The 20,156-nt window shown below is 39.3% G+C and overlaps 1 protein-coding gene and 1 pseudogene across 7 annotated transcripts in view; one reads left to right on the forward strand and one right to left on the reverse strand.

Moving 5' to 3' along the window:
- LOC18445713 (Polynucleotidyl transferase, ribonuclease H fold protein with HRDC domain-containing protein) overlaps window positions 1-20,156 on the reverse strand; it is a 54,546-nt gene that overhangs the window by 26,966 nt on the left and 7,424 nt on the right. For 2 of the 6 annotated variants that reach the window (XR_016049324.1, XM_020674432.2), the window contains exons 4-6: window positions 15,930-16,013; window positions 15,261-15,347; window positions 1,692-1,812 (exon numbers count right to left, since the gene is read on the reverse strand). Coding sequence is in view for 4 of the 6 variants with exons in the window: in XM_020674432.2 (XP_020530091.1) it covers window positions 1,692-1,812; window positions 15,261-15,347; window positions 15,930-16,013 (292 nt within the window). In the remaining 2 variants the exon portion in view is untranslated. Of the gene's footprint in view, window positions 1-1,691; window positions 1,813-15,231; window positions 15,348-15,929; window positions 16,014-20,156 lie in introns of those variants that run through there. The other 4 variants (XM_088858231.1, XM_088858230.1, XM_088858232.1 and 1 more) reach the window with 4 other exon arrangements.
- LOC148783139 (uncharacterized) lies at window positions 6,671-10,938 on the forward strand (annotated as a pseudogene). Its single transcript, XR_016047931.1, has 2 exons — window positions 6,671-8,100; window positions 8,331-10,938. The product of XR_016047931.1 is annotated as an uncharacterized LOC148783139 (transcript).

Consider the following 20,156-nt stretch of genomic DNA (forward strand, 5'->3'; position numbering starts at 1 on the left):
GAGGAAATAAGATGATGACTGCCTAAGTAGAGGCCTTAAAAGATGCATGGAAATCAATGGAAAGATGTAATTGGATCCCAAATGACCAGGAGACTCAAAAGGAACAATTGTATGGCGACCTTGAAAGTTACACTGGTAGGTCACAGCATCCGCCTCTGATCGAATCAGCACTGAATATCCAAAAGAAGTGGAGGACAATGGACAAACTAAGGACAGAGACCAAATTCATGAAAATTCATGAATGTTAGCAAGAGTGAAAGAAAGTAAACTATAAATTAAGGGGGCACCATGTCCACATCCAACATTATAGACAGCAGAACCATGGCCGCAATGGCTACAAAATAGGCCAGAAACATGAAAGTGACTCCAGACTGGAAGCCACAAGAATGCTGGGATGATAAGTCTTACACGGGCCAGATAAAGAGCACTTATACAGATTGTTGAAGACATATCGGTAGGTTCATAGAACTAAAGCTCAGCTAAAAAGTGCATACCGGCAGTGTTTTACAGATTGCCGTGTCTACACATGCCCAAGTCAATTCGCCCTGACAATCTAGTGAGTTTCACTGAGCCTCATAGGACTCAGCTGAGTCTCACCAAGTCTCCTAGAGTTCTGTTAAAACATGAATAGACTTGGCTGCCTATAAGACACCTCTTATCATTCCAGAAAGACTCAGCTCAGGACTAGAATATTAATAGTGGGTTAAGCACAAGCCAAGGTGGCAAATGGCTCCTCGAAGCACCAAGACCAAAAGGATATAAAAAACTTTGTCCTCATTAGAAAGGAGCAGTTGGATACCTACCAATGAAGTACAAATCCAATTGCAACATTGAAAATAATCCAAAACAACTAAGTACCATGCTTGGGAGGACTTCAAGTTCAGGAGGAGAACAGATATTTTTACAAATGGTAGTGCACAGACGCGGGCACAGAGAGAGAGAGAGAGAGAGAGAGAGAGAGAGAGACGAAGAGAGAGAGAGAGAGAGAGACGGAGAGAGAGAGAGAGAGAGACGGAGAGAGAGAGAGAGAGAGACGGAGAGAGAGAGAGAGAGAGAGAGAGAGAGAGGGAGAGAGAGAGAGAGAGTTTTCAAAAGGTACAAGAAAAAAGTTAAAAAGGCTTTTCTAGGGAGATATGCACAGTTAGAAAGGTTTCCATGAGAGTTTTGAAAAGGTACAAGAAAAAAAGTAAAAAGACTTTTCTAGGGGAGATATGCACAGTTAGAAAGGTTTCCATTCTTTTAGAGAGGAGACAGCAAAGAGGAACAATATGGTGGGGGGGAGAGAATGATAGAGAGGTAGAGAAAGAGAGTGAGAAGACTTCGAGTACCAAAATAAAAGAGAGATATGGCCGAGAAAGGGAGAGGTCAGAGCTTGACCACAAATGTTGAGAGAGGGAGGGGGCGGGGGGATTTATCCCAAAAAAAGAACCTAAGGAATGAACTTCCGCTTGAGAATTCCAACTCACTTACCACTCTAATAACACCAAATGTTGTGAACAATGCCCACAAAAGCATGAGGGGGAGTCTATGTTTCACAAATATATATAGAAATGAGGATAAAATGAACAAACCCAAATAAAACACATCTCATGTCATAAGAAACTTAAGTGTATTTCATGCTAAGCTTCACCATAAAAAGGCAAACTTCAAAAGTTATTGTGGGACATGATAAAACTGAAAATAGAATATACCGATTTGGTGATTCTCAAGCTCAATGGCAAGACATTTTGCTATATACAGTAGATAGTGTGCATCTCCACGAGCATATTCAACCATTTCTTCAGATAAAGGTCGTTGTCTCCAATCTGCAAGCTATTACATCAAAAGGTAAGATGACATAACAAAGGTTTTTTTCGTAACACAATAAATAGTTTAGAATTTTAATAGCAGATGCAATCAAGCAACTAAATGTATCTTTGAATACCATGGTGCATAGATTTAGTGGTCAGTTTAAAAACTAAAACACTTCATTAAATTAGAAATTTTAAATATACTTGCAAAGAAAAGCAAATAACTCATAATTTTTCAAGTCATACTCAACTCATAGACTCCAAAATCAGTGATCGAGAGAATAACATTCTATGTCTCTTAACAAACAACCATCGTTGCATGCATACAACTTTCCTTGTTCGACATATTTTGAAATTAGAACTGCCACAAAAGATTTCCAAAAATAGAACTTCTTGTTGCCCTCCATTGTTCCACATATGACCATGATATTTTTAATAACAATTTTAATAAATGTTTGCAATACATCTTCTATCGAAGCTTGTGATTCAGAACTCTCCTTTGTGAAGATAGCTTATTGTAATGATTGGGGATTTTACAAGTTTCCACATTAAACTGATGCCATCAACAACTTTAAAGTTTATGTAGAGATAGCAAAGCTACACATGGCATACAATGGTTTCAAAAATGAATAGATTACCATTAATATTTTATACAACCCTGTCTAGATAAAATTGCTTGTACTGGTGTATTGAACTATAAATTCTTTCCAATGTCCCATGAAATGTAATGTCTATTGATAGAATAATAGCGTTTTTTGCCCCAAATATTTTGTTAAACGATGTGTGGATTTAATACAACAAAATGACAAAAACAGTCATCATTTAAACTATTGTATAACATGAGTGGGTATGGATAGCCACTGTTTTAATATACACGGGTTTTTAAATTTGTGGATGGAAGCAAATTTAATGCATAGATCTACAAGATCTGGGTGATTAAAGGCAATTTATTTAGAACCTTGATTTGTTGAATGTAAAGGAGAAACAACTATGTGATGCTCCCAATGAACTTGGAGCAAAAACGGGCATAAAGTGTAACATGTGAAATCTTAGTAGATGATGGCGATATGACCATGCTGAGTACTATTGTAGAATATTACAATCTTTCATATGATTATTCAAAGTATTAAGGAGGCATTTAAGTGGTGTAATGAATGCATGCAATTTGATCCTGTCTCTGGATGAGAATAGTGATAGTAGTATAAGGGTTAATTTGTTATCTGCCTCCTTTCATTTGTAATATACTCCATCCAAGTGAAGGCATTTTTGTCCATATGTATCTTTGTGATTAATCTACAATGAGAATGACCCGAAGAGGTTTGTGACTCTCACTATTCTCTGGTTTTAACATTGTCTCAAAGGAGGAAACATAATAAAACGAAACACACTAACCCTAAGAGTGCAAACCCTGAGATTTAAGGATATGCTAGGTGGGATTACACAAGGTCTCAGAATTAATGACATGTACATGTTACGGTGTAGACCTTGGACAGTGAGGTGGAACTGGTTGACACAGTCCTAATTTTCATCTAGAACAAGTTTCATCTATTCACCAACACCCCTAAAATCAGGCCATTACTTTCTTCCATATGCCCCATTTCGTAGCCAATATGCATGTCTTCCACATTCTTCTTCCTACAGCTTGACTTGGAATAAACCATCAATTGATTTTATGTACACCTGCAGCAATCCAAGCAACTCCAAGATATACAACCAAGTCAGCCATGCCACCCTACAATTTAAAAGTACATGGTACATGGATTTGAGCTCCTACCAGCACATAATACACATGTTGGGAGTCTTTTAGGATAGCATAGCACTAGGCTTACAAGCCAGACACGTAAACCTTGGGCAGAGTAGAGTATCTCCAGACAACCCTGAAAGAGGATAGCTGTATCTCATCCCGCAAAGGGGCCCTGTAGAATGATCAAGTCAAGAACAAGCCCTGACTATCAATAGACCAGATTACGTTAGTAGAGATGCTTGCTCCTAGCAGGAGAAATATATACCCAAATAATTTGGTGTTCACGATATACATCATGGCTATTTCTAGTTTTCTCCTTAGGAGGCTCTAACAGGTAAACTAATTGAGGATTAGCTCGTTATTAAGACCTTGAGAATCTTGACATCCACCTAGAACAGGAGCTTTTGAGCAGCTCGTGGCAAAGGATAAAATCTTGGCAACCATGTTAAAAAATCAGAATCTAGCCTTGGCTTCGTGATCTAGGGCCAATGCTTGTAGAGTCAGATCCATACCATACGATTGGTTTGGACCCATTGAGGCCAGTTGTGTCCAATGGTGGCTAAGGATTATCAACCAGTGGATGTATAAGCCACTGTGTGAAAAGTGGGGACAAAGGCCTAAACCTCAACATTTTCATTCTTTACTGCACTTCCAAATTGTATTGGTATTGGTCGGAATCCTGGATTTGGGTTGGCATTTGCATGTGTTGGAGAGAGACCCTTTGCCACCTATATTGGTACCAGATATTGGTAGGCAAAAAGTTATTGCCAGATTGTTGTTGTTGTAGAGAGAGAAAGTGTAGAACGCCTCATTTAGGAGCAGATCTGCGACGAGAAGATCTGCGACGAGAAGATCTGCGAGGAGCAGATCTGTGAGGAGCACATTGAGAACCAAGCCATTTTCTTTGAGGAGAAGATCTGCGAGGAGCAGACCTGTTTTTGATCTGCGAGGAGCAGACCTGTTTTTGATCTGCGAGGAGCAGATCTGTTTTTGATCTGCGAGGAGCACTTTGAGGAGCAGATCTGCGAAGAGATGGAGGGGAAAGCTCCTGAACCTCGGGCAGGTGAAGCGGCCCACTTTGAGGAAGCTCGTAGTTCTGCCCCTTGCGATGATGTTGTTCAAGATTCTGGCCTTGAAAGTCCTTGTTTGGGTCGTGGCTCGAGATCTAATGCTTTTGATCTTGATGGGGTCATCAGGAGTCCTGTAAGGGAGGCCTCCTCCTTTGAAGGGTGTTTCTAACAAAGGCAAGGAGGTGGCTGTTACTCCTCCTTTGGCAAAATTTTTGGGTAGTAAGATTGTCCTAGGATCTACCTCGGGTCCTCATGATGAAGGTGTTGTATGGGAGGAGTTTCCACCCTTGGTTCCTAAGAACAAGATTGATTGTTTACCTAACAGTTGTTGGGGCTCGGGTAGGTCCTCAGACCTATTATTTGGGGCCAAAGGTGTCCAAAATGGAGTGTCTTACTTTGAGGAGATGGATACTTCACCTACTGAAATTATTAATGGTAAAAAATTTGTCAAAATTGACAAGAAGGTGATGGATTCATGTCGGAGCCGGTGGGAAAACTGTCTATTGGGATACTTCTTGGGCCGCCGACCTGATTGGAATCATATGAAAGTGATGTTGAAGAAGATGTGGAGGCTTGAGCGGGATGTTGAAGTATTCTCCGCTGACGGGGGCTTCTTGATTTTTCGTTTCCATTCTAGTAAGGAGATGGAGGTGGCCCGTACGGGGGGACCTTGGTTTATCAACAAAAAATGTTTGGTGCTTCAAGAATGGGATCCTTCAGTTCAACCCTCTAGGCATACTCGCCATACTGTGCCAGTTTGGATCAAATTGCCAAGGTTACCATTAGTGTATTGGGAACCAGAAATTCTTTTCTGTATTGCCTCTAGTGTTGGAAAACTCATCTTCATGGACAAACCGAAAAAACTAAGATCAAGGGTTGAGCCAAGGGTGTGTGTTGCATTGGATCTAGATACCATTTTGTTCGACTGAAGTTTGGATGGACTTTTTTGGGAAGGAGTATAGGCAAGAGCTAGTCTATAAGTTCATACCCTCGATCTGTTCCAAGTGTCGGAGGGTGGGCCACAATCTCGAATTATGTCGAGCAGGCTTAAGTGCAAAGGTTTCCATCCCAGTGCAACAATTGTTCCCAATGGTGATACTTCTGTTAAGTTACCCTCAAGGGAAGAAGGTTGGAAGGTAGTCAAAGGGAGACAACAGTTAGTTTACAAAAGGGGAAGGAAAGCACTGATGTTGTTCCAACCCTTCCCATTTTGTCAGAGAAGAATAATGATGTTGTTTCTCATGTTAACAACAAAGTGGATCCGAAGGATATCATTTCTAATGCTTTTGCAATCCTAGGCAATGTCCATGAGGATAACGAGGGGTCTCTTATTGAGCAGGCAGTTAGCTCTTCTGAGCAAAATATACTCCACACTTGTATTCCGATGGGTAATTTTGATATGCAACAGGAGTATGAGGTGACAACTATGACTCATGTTGATAATATTAGTGTGTCTGGAGAGGTCGAGGTTCTGTCGCCAGTGATTGGGACGGCACCTGTTGAGGATGGCGACTCCTCGCTATTGTCTCTAGACAACCAAGCTGATGATAAACATGTTGCCCATTCTAAGAAGATATGTGAGCACAGTCTCAAGCAGGTTAACGTCACTACCGTCGGAGAAAGATGGGGAGGAGTATGATGTTGAGGGCCGTTTGGATCACTTGCTTGGTCATGGTAACGGTGTGATTGGGCCACAAGGGGACACGCTAGAGGATGCATGGGGAATATTGTTGGTGATCACAATCCTAAGCACATAGCCGATAAGGTGGATGGTTCTAGTAAACAAGTGCAAGATCATGCGAATATTGAGAAGCTTATTCATGCTCGAACTAGGTCACAATTAAAAGTCTCTTTGGCAGCTGCTGGTGACAAGAGGGGCTATTCTTCATCAGCTACAGGTGATACAAAAGGATTAACTTCAGCTTCCATTGGTGACAAGATGGGGTTACCCGTAAGGCTCAGCGTGCTCTCACAGCTCCTAAAGCTAAGGTTTCACTTATCGAATGTCCAAACCTTTGATTTTATTTATGTCTATTGCTGCTTGGAATGTTAGGGGCCTTCAGGGCTGGGGTAGAATATCGGATATTGGGGTTTTAAAAGCGCAACATAATCTTGGTCTTATTTTCTTATTGGAAACTCAACTTCCTGTGGAGCTGAGCCGTAGTTGGTAAAAAAAGTTGGGATTCTATAATAACTTTATTGCTAATGAAGTTGAGGGTAAATCCAAAATTTGAGTCTTATGGAATCCTCTAATTTACTCAATCAAACTAATTGATGTAAATGATCAAACGATTATTGTGGAGGCTACCCGTATCTGTAACAGAAACATTTCAGTGATTTCAGGAGTGTAAGCCTCTAATTATGTGTCCCAAAGGGCCTTGCTATGGGATCATATGAGGACCTTAGGAGCAACTATTGCTCTTCCCTGGCTGGTACTAGGGGATTTTAATACGCTATTGGATCCCTTAGAATCAGTAGGAGGGGAGCAGTTCTCTACCACCAGATTCAGGCGATTTTTTTCAAGTAATGACGGATTGTGCTCTTGCTGATCTTGGTGTAGCCAGAGGATGGTTCTCCTGGTCTAAAAACCAGTTGAGCAAAAGATGCATTAAAAGAAGGTTGGACTGAGCATTAGCAACTACTGATTGGATTTTGGCCTTCCCTGAATCCAAAGTCCAGTTACTCCCTAAAGGAACCTCAGATCATTGTCCCTTACTCGTCTCTATTTTTTATCAGGATCCAGTTGGGCCCAAACCTTTTAAGTATTTCTCTATGTGGGAGCAGCATCATGGTTTTTTAGATGTTAGTTGTAATTCGTGGCGAGGCCAAGTAGGGGGTACTCCCATGTATCGCTTTGTGGCTAAACTTAAGAGGCTCAAGGCTGACCTACGGTTATAAAACAAGGTGGTGTTTGGTTTTGTTGGGGAGTCCATTGCTATAGTTCGAATTCAACTATCATCTTTGCATGATCGTTTACACATGGATCCTTCCAATGAGACATTCTTGTCTCAGGAAAAAGAGTATAATCAGAAATTGCAAACTCTTCTGGCCAATGAAGAAAGATTCTGGAGGCAAAAATCAAGACAAAACTGGTTAAAAGAGGGGAACTCCAATACCAAATATTTTTACTTATCGACTGTGGTCAAAAGGACGACTGGTAGAATTATCTCTTTGAAAGATCAGAATGGGAATCTCTTGTCTACTGAGGCTGATACTGAAAATCATATGATTGGCTACTTCAAAGACTTATTGGCTCAGGAGAGCAATATTGACCTTTACATGGTTGATCAGGTCTTGCCGCCATTTCATCTCAATTCTTCTCAGAAGGACAAACTAGTGAACGCAGTAACTATGGAGGAGATTAAAACATGCATTTGGGATATGAAAAATGTAAGTGCTCTACGACAAGATGGCTTTTCAGTGGAATTCTATAAGTTTGGATGGGAAGTCATTAAAAAGGATCTTTTTCTGGTCCTTAAAGATTTCTGCACTAAGGGTAAGCTGCTCAAGCAAATCAATTCCACCTTCATTTGTATGATTCCTAAAGTGGATGCACCTAGGGTGATGAAAGATTTTCTACCTATAGGGTTGCGTAATGTCTTATACAAAATCATCAGCAAAATAATTTCTAATCGCCTACGAGTTGTTCATGCTGATTTTATCGACCCTAGGCTGGCTGCATTTTTTAAAGGTAGGCACTTATGTCTCTTTGCCATAGGAACTCAGATTGGCTTAAAATGTGTCTGCAAATCGATTTGAGCAGTGCATATGACAGAGTGTCCTGGGATTTTATAGTGGGTAGGATGCATGCTTTAGGTTTTCTTGAGTTATTTGTTTCTTAGGTTCACTTGTGTATTTCCACTAATTCTTCTTTTGTTCTGAAGAATGGCTCACCCAAAGGTTTTTTTAAAGGTGAGAGAGGTTTGAGGCAAGGGGATCCTCTATCTCCTTATCTTTTTTTGTTGGTCATGGATTTTTTAGTAGACAGCTTGATTGTGCTATGTTGCAAGGCATGGTTCCCAGGGCGTTTCCTTCAGGGTGTGACTATGGGGTCTCTCATTTTTTTATGCTGATGATGTGCTTATTTTCTGTGAGGCATCCATCTCTACAGCTTGAACTTATTCAAAAGTTTGAGAGGAGTACTAGTCAGATTATGAACTCATCTAAAAGCAAGGTCTTTTTCTTTGGTGCACCACGGGGAGGACGGGGGAGAATTCTGAGGGAGTTAAAGTTTGTTGAAGGGTTTCTTCCTGTCCGCTATTTGGACCTACCATTATTTCGTGGACATCTGAGGCACAGTTATTGTCATAGTCTGGCGGGTAAGGTGTTCGGTAAGATTGGGTCTTGGAAGCCTTTATGCCTCTCATGTGCTGGTCGAATTCAGTTGCTTCAATTTGTACTGGGGGCTTCATTGATTTTCTAGTTGTTATCCTTCATTCTCCCAAAGAAAACATGTACTATGATAAAGAGACTATAGAGAAACTTCTTATGGGCCGGTGAAGCAAAAAAAAAAGCTGTTCATCTTATAAAATGGAAAACAGTGTGCCTCCCTATGGCTGAAGGAGGTCTTGCGGTAAGGGATATGGCGGATTTCAATATTACAGGAATGATGAAGTTAGCAAGGAAAATTTTAGAAAATCCATCCTCGTTGTTGGCACGGTTCTTCAAACATCGATATTTTAGAAATTTTTCTATTTGGTAGGTTGAAGGCAGAAGAGGATGTTCTCATGCATGGAAAGGGATTTTACTTGGTTTGTTTCATTTGAGAGGCAATGTACAGTGGAATGTTGATAATGGTTAGATGGTGGATTTCTGGATGGACCCATGGTTAGCAGATCAGTCACGTTCAGATTTCCACGATGATAACATTCAGAAATATTTGGGGGCTGCTGTAAGGAGGGTTTCAGACTTTATCAGAGGAGTACCTCAAGCTTGGGTTCTGCCACATCCCACATCTGATTTTTTGAGGAATATATGGAGAGAGGTTGAGAATTATACTCTCCCTCTACAGCCCAAGAAAGATTCACTGGTCTGGATTCATTCTGCTAATGGATCATTCTCTATTAAAAGGGCATGGGATTTTATTAGGCATCAAGGTTCATCACAACCTATTTCCGTGACTTTGGTCCTCCAAATGCCACTCAAGGGCGAAATGATTCTCATGGCTGGCCTTGCATAATCGATTGCCCACTTCATTCCTATTATAGCAGAGAGGCATGCAACTGGACTCTTTATATCCCTTTTGTAGTAACCATGATGACAATCTTTTCCATCTATTATTCCAATGTGCCTTTATGCATGGTGTATGGAGATCACTCGCTTCGAGATGCCGAAAAAGGTTTGTCCTCGGTACCTTTGTCCCTGATTTACTTAGGTGGTGGTTACTTTTCAGGTTTATATCACACGGACTTCGTAATATTTAGTCTTCCATCTTTTTTACTGCTATTTGGTTTCTATGGGAAGAACAAAACAGAAGACTTTTTGAGTCAAAGACCCACCAGGAGAGAGCTTATTGTGAAAAGGATTACCCTACATGTGCAGGCACTAGCAGAAGTTAAGAAGTGGTCTTTTAATTTATTAAAAAAGGCCATCATTAGTAACCTTCGGATAACTTGGCAGCAGCAGGGGGATGAGTCCTTTACTTTGGTAGCGTGGTCTTTTCCTGAGACTCATAATTACAAACTCAATATTGGTGGTGCTTCCTTGAGAAATCCAGGTTTAGCAAGTGGTGGTGGAGTTATCAAGAACAGTGCGGGCCGCTTTATTGCTGCTTTCGCAAAGCATTTTGGTTTTGCTTCTAATAACCATGCAGAATTCTTGGCATTTGAGGAAGGAGTTCAATTGGTTATTCAAAGTAATTGCTTTCCAATTCAGATTGAAAGTGACTCGGCATTGTTTGTGAATGTCATTCAGAATCGATGCAATGCTCCATGGAGGCTAAAGATGATTGTAAACAATTGTTGCACTAGACTGTCTTCTCATCGATGGTCCATTACACATGTCTTTTGTGAGGCTAACATGGTTGCTGATGCCCTAGCTAAGAGGGCAGCTGCTCGCCCCGGTGCCCTACCATAGGGTTGTATCTTAATTGTTTTTCTTTGCTCTTCTATTAATAAAAAACGAGTAGGGGGCTTTCTCCCCCACTGACTTACCCAAAAAAAAGAAATGTTGTTGTTTTTTTTTTTTTTTGAAAGAAGTGTTGGGTTTTGTGGCCTTTAAAGGTCTAGAGAGCTTATAAAAATGATGTATACTGAAATATGCACTTCAATGGGAGTGTGAGTTGATTGACTAAGGATTGAGTGGTTTATGGCCCTGGTCATGTCTAAAACCCTTAGCCTTGGGCATGTGGCACAACCGAGAGATGCCCAAGGGTCATCCCTTATTGAGGTCGGAGAGATGCCCAGGGGTCATGTTTGTAGGTCAAGAGAACTGTGTGTTCTCCTGTGTGTAGTTGTAGGCCTATAAGAGCAAGGGTCAAATCCTCAACAAACTTCAGCATAGCATGTACATATGACAGCCGCATGCGAAGCAACCCTTTTTAGAGGGTATACATGTACATGTGCATTGAGAGAGCCCCATTTGCACCGTAGTGACAGGTGCTAAACTTGCTCTTAAAGGGGGGGGACTGTAATTTACATTCTAGAATCATAGTCCTATTGTTTTATTATCCAACTTTGACAAGCCAATCATGAGCCCCTACAAAGAGACTGTGGGTCATGGGACTTTGTTGGGTTGGATAATAGAACATATGGATCATGGTTTATGGGGCGAGTGGAGTGCCCTTAGTGTCGCCTATTTTGACCTACTGGTACCAGTCAACTCCTAGTATATTTTATCTAGGTATTATAAATATTTCTTTGATTTTTCAATATTTTTTCAGAATTTTAAAATATTGTTTCTTTTGTAAATTTTCATAAAAGGGTACTTTTAAAAATTTCAGAGCTTTAAAAATAACACGTGGGACCACGGATCCAACCCCACATGTGGCACGCCATGCACCCTAGGGACCACGCCCTATTTTTGTATAACATATCTGGCACGCCCTATTTTTTTTTTTTTTTTTGCTAAAGGGGGAGTACGCCACCTTTCTAGCTAAAAGGTGGCATGCCAAATACTTTAACAAAATAGGGGCACGCCACTATGTTTGGTAAAATATTGGCTCACCACTTTTTGAGGAAAATATGGGGAAAATCCCCCTCGCCATTTGTTTTGGGGAGTAAGAGGCACACCCCCTTATTTCTTTAAAATTCAAATTTAAACATGATAAATCTAAAGATGAGAGTTTCCCAATATTGTGGGAAATCTATATTAGATTTATCTAGAAATCATTTTACGTTTGATTTCAAATTTAAAAGGGATAAAGTTTGAATTTGATTGGTTTGATTTTAAATAGAAGTGGATTGGATCAAAATGTAAAGGGATAAGGTTCCTAATTTATCCACTCAAAATCACGATGGCTGATTTTTGGGATCGATGGCTCTGATTAATCTCTCAATTTCCTAATTGCCCTAAAAGGTTTTGTTGAAAATTAGATAAGGCAAACTAGGAGACAAGTTTTCTTTTATTTAACAAGGAGTTTGAATCTATTTGAGATCTAACCATTAGATCTTATTCCTCTCTCTCCGAAAGATCTCTCTCCAAATCACCAATTTGGGGAGACCTCTCTCTCCCCCCACGCACCAATTTGGGGGATCTCTCTCTCCCCCTCATTAAGCAATTGGGTAGGGACCTCTTTTTCCCTCTCTCACGGCACCTATCTCTCTCACTCTTTCAACCAAAAGAGAGGCACGCCACCTCTCTCTCTCTATGTTTTTGTCTTTGGAAGAAAAAAATAGAGGTGGCCTATTTTTCTTGGAGAAACCCTAAAGTAGGATTGCTGTATTTTTCAAAGGAAGAAGAGAGAAGCTTAACTTAGAGAGATATGAACTCCGAGATCAGCACTATTTTGTTCCAATAGGGTTTGTATAAACCCTAGGTTATTTTTTAGCTCTCTTAAACCCTATAGAAAAAAGGGTAGCCTACAAAGCTTCCCCATCTAAGAATTTCTGGCAACACCTTAAAGAGGAAAAGTGCGTCATTGGTCAAGGAATCGAATGTGGGGTGTACCAAGTCCTGGTTGGGTAACTCCATGTATCTTTCAGTAAGTCTTCCCATTAGTTTTTATTTATTCTCAGTTTTATTTTCTATTTTTCTGTAATTTTTCAAAAACCTATATTGTGTTAAAAATTGTTATAAAGGCTATTTTAAAGTTCTTGGATAGTTTCTATTTCTCTTGCCAGTAAAATAAAGATCCTAAGTTGTATTTAGAGCTTATTTTCAGCAATATATTGTAGCATATGTAAATGGAATTCAAATATTTGGAATAAAAGTAACAAGAGATTTTTGAATTTAATACCTTGAGTTCCATATAGCCACACCTTTCAAGAAGGTTCTTGGTCATCACCAGAATTAATTGGCTGGATATTACTTATTCTTAAAGGACACACCTGCAATCCTGAGTGAACTTTCTCTTTCTGGAAATGATGTCTATTTCTTTGTTGGATTTGATGAGGCCCTTGAATGAGAGCACTTGCGGGTCATGAGTTTATTGGGTTGGTTTGAAGGTTGGTAGTGATCATGATTGCTCTCTAGAAGTGCCTAGTGGAAAGTAATTTTACTTTTGAAGCATGCTCAATCTTCCAATGAGATGTAGGTAGTGATTATGAGATTATCTAAGAGTGCTTAGTGGAAAGTAATTTTCCTTACCAAGCACGCTCAATCTTCCAAGGATATCTTTCCTAGTTTTTCTTTCTTTCATGTTTTCTGAGAAAGAAAAATATTTTTGGCTGCCTCAATCTTGTGTTATTTTATTTAAAATACAATAGGATTTTTTAGCATATATAAATTTGTTTTCTTAGAAAGGAATTTTCTGAAAAATAATTTTCTTTTTGCACCATTCTTGGAAATTGCAAACGAGTAGGGCAAGAATATAATTGTCACGTGGGTCACACCAGAATACACATTTGGGGGCCACACATGGGCCAAATGTGGTCACTTGAGGCCCATTCCAATGGGTGCCGTGTGGTGCTCATATGTGGGGCCCATGGCTGGCATGCACCACTCTGTTTTGGTTTCCAAGATCTTTTTTTTTGTATTATTAATTCTTAAACAATGAGGTAGATTGTAGATCTCCTAGGATTATAATGATTCCAGGGGATTATGAATTATCTTCTACAAGAATTCAGGTTAGTTAGGACCAGGTCTGATTGGTTTAGGACTTCAAGTAAACAAGGAATTCTAAGAAGGTGCAATCCTAATAAAATTGGAAGACTATTGGAAAGATTCCTATTAGGATAAGGGTGTGATTCCAGCCCTTGGATCATGAAGGCTGATCAAGGGTTGATGGCTACGATTTAATCTCTCATCCCTTAGGTTTCCCACTTCTAGTAGAACGCAAAGAACTTTATTTCCTAAATACCCCTAAACCATGTCCATATAGAGCATACCCTCTTCGCTTCTCACCTTCTCTTATGAACCAAAAAAGTGAGCGGGAGATTCGTGGAGAGCTAGAGAATCCCTAGGATGGTTTTGAAGAGAGAAAATAGTGGAAAGAGAGAGAGGGTGGTGCATTGGAAAGGCGAAGGTTTTCCATGAAGCAGTTTTAAGGGGATGTACCTTGTTTCTTTCTTCCTTCAATTTGAGTCTCTGCAACTCCATCTCCAAGAAACCTTGAAGAAGAAATCTTTGCCTCCAAACTAGTCCAGGGAAACAATAAGGGTTGTAAGAAGTCATAGGGAGTGGTGATCTTGGGCAAGAAACAGTTTGCCATTTTTGCTTGCAAATTTCAGAGGCCTTCAAGCCCCTGGTTCATCATGGGTTAGTGACATTCCTTGGTGCAAGGTATGACTATTTTGTTTGGTTTTGAGTATTCTACCTCCATGAAAATTTCATAATATTCTCAACCATATTTTGGGAGATATAGATATGTTATTGCAATTGTGTTCTATCTATTTTTCTTCCGTGAACTGCTAATTTTTTTTTAAAGTTATACCTTGTGTCACCCAAGCCTGAGCACAAACAGAGCAGAAAGGCCTGGTTCATCGCATAGGAATGATAAATCTCTATGAATATTTTTGTTAACCTTAGATCCTTTTTGCGATGTTTAGAGAGCTAAAGTGACCTTCAACGGCGAGCAGATGGGATGCAAGCCATTTATTGCCTCAAATGTAGGACAGTAGGAGACTTGGAAGGATTTCCCAGGATTTTCATGAAGAGTCAGTTTGGGAAGGGGCACTAGCATGCAATTTTTCAAAGAAGAACACCTAAGTATATGTAGGTTGTAAAGCTCTTTCATGCCCATAGAGAGAAATATGATACAAGCAAAAGTCCTGCAACCTTGTGTGCTTACCCTACAGGCACACATGGGTATGCAAGTCATATGAAGGTTAAATTTAGTTATAAAATAAATTTAAGGTACAATAAACTTTATCTGAAACAAACAATAAACATGACATTCATAAAGAAAAAGAGAAAAAAGAAAAACACAATTAAATAACATGCACTAAAATTGCTTCACCCTGTACACAAGAAAACAGTCTCTAAAAATAATGAAAGAAACCCAAGTGTGAGGTTTAAATGGAAAGAGTACTCTTCATCTTTGAATGCCCGGAGTACAACCTGCAACAATTTGTTGGATGATATTCCACAATAACTTTGAAGCAAATAGGCCAATGACTTGTACGGTTTAGACAACAGCTCACACGCCTGTCAAACACAAATATGAGAAATCCATTCACGGACTTAGGGTGCAACAAACACTGAATAACCAGAAAAACCGAAGTATCACACAGGCAACATGCAGAAATATGTATGCTCTAGATATAACCATTCCATTGGACAGTTTTAACAGAAATTTGAAAATGGAATTATTGCTAGTGAAGCCCATGAGGTTGTAAACATTTGCGCAAGTATACTGGATCATTCATATCCATCACAGTTATTGAGGATTTAATGCTAAAAAAAATTCCACTTTATCTCCTATCACAAAATAATTGAGATTCAACAGTCTAATAAAAACTGATGCAGGATAATTTAGCCAAATGTAAGAACAGTGTTCGTACAAAGAGGTAAAATATGATACCTTAATGCAAATAGGTTACATATTCATTCCCAATCTATGAAATATAACCAGCAAACCAAACAGAAAAACAAGCCCAAGCTCATCTGGGAAAAGGCAAAGCCAACTGCACATCCATTCTTGTAAATGAAATAAACTTCACTTAACCATCGCTAGATCAGGTATTCCTTACATAAAATCTACATCTTCATAGAACGTGAACAGCTTACTTTAGCAGTATCAAACAAGTTCACTACATAGATGTGAAAATCTCGTTGAAGCCACAGAATATCATTATCAGCTCCATGCAATATCTGCAAAGAAAGAAGTAGTTGCCAATTAACAGATACCATATGCCTGTTATAAAACTCAGATATGACAAACGATAAATGCATCATTCAATTCCATCAAAAGAAATTGGATATAGCAGTCAGTAGCAAGATAAAGCTATGTACTGGAAACATGTTTAAGAACCATCTTCTGCCCATCAGTTCAAAAAGTAAGTGGTAGATGCTCATTTTATAGTGTAGGACGAAATGAAGATGGGGCAATATCCAAGAGAAGACTAGTTGGATTTATTTCACGTTGACCCAGGTGTCTAGATATATATTACATAATTCATTTCCAGTACCATTTTATGCATGTGAAGATCCCTGTGATATTGAAGTGATCAGCATCCTACATCACATTTCTTGCATGAATTGTCGGCTTTCTGCGAGTTACCTACCTAGTATTCTGGGGGATATGATTAGTAGAAGATTCAAGGAGAAGGAAAAGAAGTAAGTGCTTGGCAATGAATGCAGCACGCAAACACACACAATATTACGTATCCATAGTTTCTAGGGAGGAAATGCAGATTGTGAAGGATCTGAAATAACATGCAGACTGGTTATAGTGTTAGATGGTCCAAATGTTAAAAAGAATACCAACCAGCTCATGCATGTCACAGGTTTTTGGAATTACATGCTGAGTTTTGCAAGAAACCCAAAAATAATTATCAAGTTTCTATCCATATATTTCACGAAATCACCAGGGATAAGTGTTATCCAGGACATAACTAGCAACTGATTTTGTGTAATTTAATTTATAGAATACTGAAGACAAAAAGATAAAAAAGCTCCACAAAGATCTACTACCATAAACCTATCAATATGAATATAAAGATTTATCTATATACCTTTATGTATGAAACCACAAGGCCAATAGGTCTTATTAACTCATTTAAGCATATAGCGGTAAACAAAAGAAATGAAAATTGACTGAACTTTCCAAACATGTACGACATATTGAACAAAGGAAAGAATTCTATACTTACCATTCTTTTACATGAAAAGGACATTTCACTCTCTCCCTCTCTTTTGTAAAAATATCCAAAATAGGCCCATCATTGATCTAACAGGTGGAGAGAAAAACCACATACAAATCTCTCCCAAATTGAGTGGCAATAAATTCAATTTCTTCAGCTTCTCAAAACGACACCCAAGTGGCTGTCAAATGATGCTATTGTTAACTCTAAGAGTGGTGGTGCAGGACACATTGGGATTCATATTTTTTATGTTTATTTAATGGGTGAGGTTTACATAGGTTGCCTCCTTGTACTGTAGAAGTAAGTACGCTTCTAAATTTCAGTGTCAGGAACCTTATGATGGCTTGAAAATTTGTATTCGACCTAATCATGACATTGAAAATTCGAAAATTAGTACAAATCGAGTAGATTTATAAACATTTGAAAATCTTGAAAACAAATGGTCCAGATAACTTGTTAGAAGGTTTACTTTTTCTCGACTTGGAATTCTTTTGTTTTTTCTTTATATCCATACATCTCGAGGTCGAGATGATCGATTCGAAGGTTTTCCTACTTCGAAACACAGGAATAAGGTTGCAGCCTCATATAAACTTTTTCCTTATTGAATTCCATGGATGTATTTTTAGGGTTTTTTATTTTTTTAAGGATTTACTTAGAGATAGCTAGAAGCTTGGCCTATAAGCTTCCACTTTTATTTTCAATCAAATTTTCAGTTCTTTGATTTCTTCTTGTAAATTCTCCACCATGTTAGTTGGCAAGTCCATTTCCAAAGTGCCCGAGACACTTACTGTCACGACCCCGCCCCCTGATCCCTACCATACCACGCCGGAGGATGACAGAGTGCGGGATCGCGACCGGAGGTCGAACGCCACTCAGGTGGGAGTGAACTCAACGCATTATAAAGGAACGAAATCAGAGCAAACCACAAAATAAAACATAAACTCCCACAAGGGCCACAGAAAAAGTCAGATAAATAAAAACTAAAAGGCTATATATATATAAATATTTATTTATATACATAACCTTTTAGTTTTTATTTTTATAGATATATATATATATATATATATATATATATATATATATAACCTTTCAGTTTTTATTTATCTGACTTTTTCTATGGCCCTTGTGGGAGTTATATTTTATTTTGTGGTTTGCTCTGATTTCCTTCCTTTATAATGCGTTGAGTTCACTCCCACCTGAGTGGTGTTCGCGACCTCCGGTCACGATCCCGCACTCTGTCGCCCTCCTGTGTGGTATGGTAGGGGTCAGGGGGCAGGGTTGTGACACTTACAAAGTTGCATGATGGTCGCTAAAGAAGCCTAACCTGGACGCAGTTGTAGTGGCGATGTCTAAGTTATATGGGCGGAATTCAATGATCTAAATGTGAGAATCGAGGAATTGCCATTTTAGGTACGTCAAAAACAATTCAAATCATAGTTGTTGGAGACAGGAGTGGGATCGGTTCGGGATTCACTGAACCGCCTTATAGAGGAAGCTCCCTGAGGTTAGGATCGGTGTCCGTACAATGATCAAGACAATGAACGGGATCCTTAGTTTTAGGGAGCGAGATCCCATGTCAATGAGTTCGATGTTTTGACTAGTGGGAATCTAAGCTCCACTATACATAAAAATGAGGTTGTCAAGTAGAGCTAGTATGAGTACCCTCGGTTAACGAAACGAGATTTAAGTAGGGATTCCTCCTGTTCTAATATCGAGATTCTTAACTATGTTTAGAATATGTTTTGAGTCTTAAGTATCACTTTCGGGAATGGTTAACTATGCCAACTCCTGGTGGGGAGAAGAGGCTAAAGTCGCACCACGATAAAGAAGTATCAACATCTTACCCAGACGAGAATGAGAGGGGCAGAATATGACAACACAAGTGATTTTGTAAGTAATAAAGGAGTCAGAGTCTTCTTACTCCCGATATCCATTTCCAATAGAGGAACAATGTCACTTGTTTCGTGGTGGGATCCATATGGTGGTGGGTTCCTGAATTATTCACTAGTTGTTAAGGTGTTGTCTCAGAGTGTCAACTCGTCATGTGCTGAGAGGTGCTGGAATATGTATAGTTATACTCATAGTGTTAAGCGAAATAGGTTAAATGTTTAACTCTCCAAGTCATTGGTTTATGTTCACTACAATGACAAGTTGTTAAGTAGATTGCGATCAGACTATACAGAGAAGTACAAAGGATGGGATTTTCATTCTGATGATGACCACCTTGAGAATGATGCTGGGGAATTAGAAGCATTAGGAGACCACCTTGAAGCTGATGATGAGGCTCGTCAAAGTGCTCCCTTAACAAGGCATGTCCCTCCTACTACATCTTCAGGCCATGACACACATTTGGCACGCACCATTCCCGCGAAGCCCCTAGAAACTCAAAATCCTACCACTCAAGGGTTATCTTCTTGGAATGTAGTCTCCTCTACTTCCATTGTTTCTCATAAGTTGGCCCTCCTAAGGAGCTAGAGGACAAGATGAACTACTCTCTCCCTCTCTCTCTCTCTCATATGTAAAAGAAACTTTTTAAAGCTTGAAATAAAAGCATATATTCACATCTCAGAACTAAGAGGATTCATCATTGTGATTTAAGAATCTAAAATAATAGGACATCATAAATATAACATTTTAAATGAAACATATATTCTCACAACTAAGAGGGATGGCTTACACAATAAGACTTAATAAAACAATGGGTCGCTCTAGACTATGCCTAGTTCAAATTAAGAATCTAAAATAATGGACCTTCGTGCTCTGAGAAAAAGGGATTGGATTTTTTCTTTTGATAAAAGTTAACACTGTATTGCTGAAAGAGTATTACAAAAAAGGGATTGAATTTTATCATGGAACTTATGATTCCTAAATAATGGGAACTTGAGACAATGGAAATCTCTAACCTGTTATCATCGGTTAATGAAAGTAGATCCCACAAACATGGAACCCAAGATTTTAATGTATCACAACCTTAGACCATGGTTGATAAGAGTGGGGATCTATTTCGAAATGGACCTGGATTCCACTGATGGATGGAACATGGTCCCCTTTTTTTGGGAGCGAGATCCCAAATTTGAAAACCGGGGTCCTTACAAGATCCGTTGCAAGAACCGTGGGATCGAAATTCCGAACCGGGATCGTCACCCTACCC

Source organism: Amborella trichopoda, chromosome 2 (genome assembly GCF_054954075.1).
Source record: "Amborella trichopoda isolate Santa Cruz 75 chromosome 2, AtrichopodaSantaCruz75HAP2 v2.0, whole genome shotgun sequence".
NCBI lineage: Eukaryota > Viridiplantae > Streptophyta > Magnoliopsida > Amborellales > Amborellaceae > Amborella > Amborella trichopoda.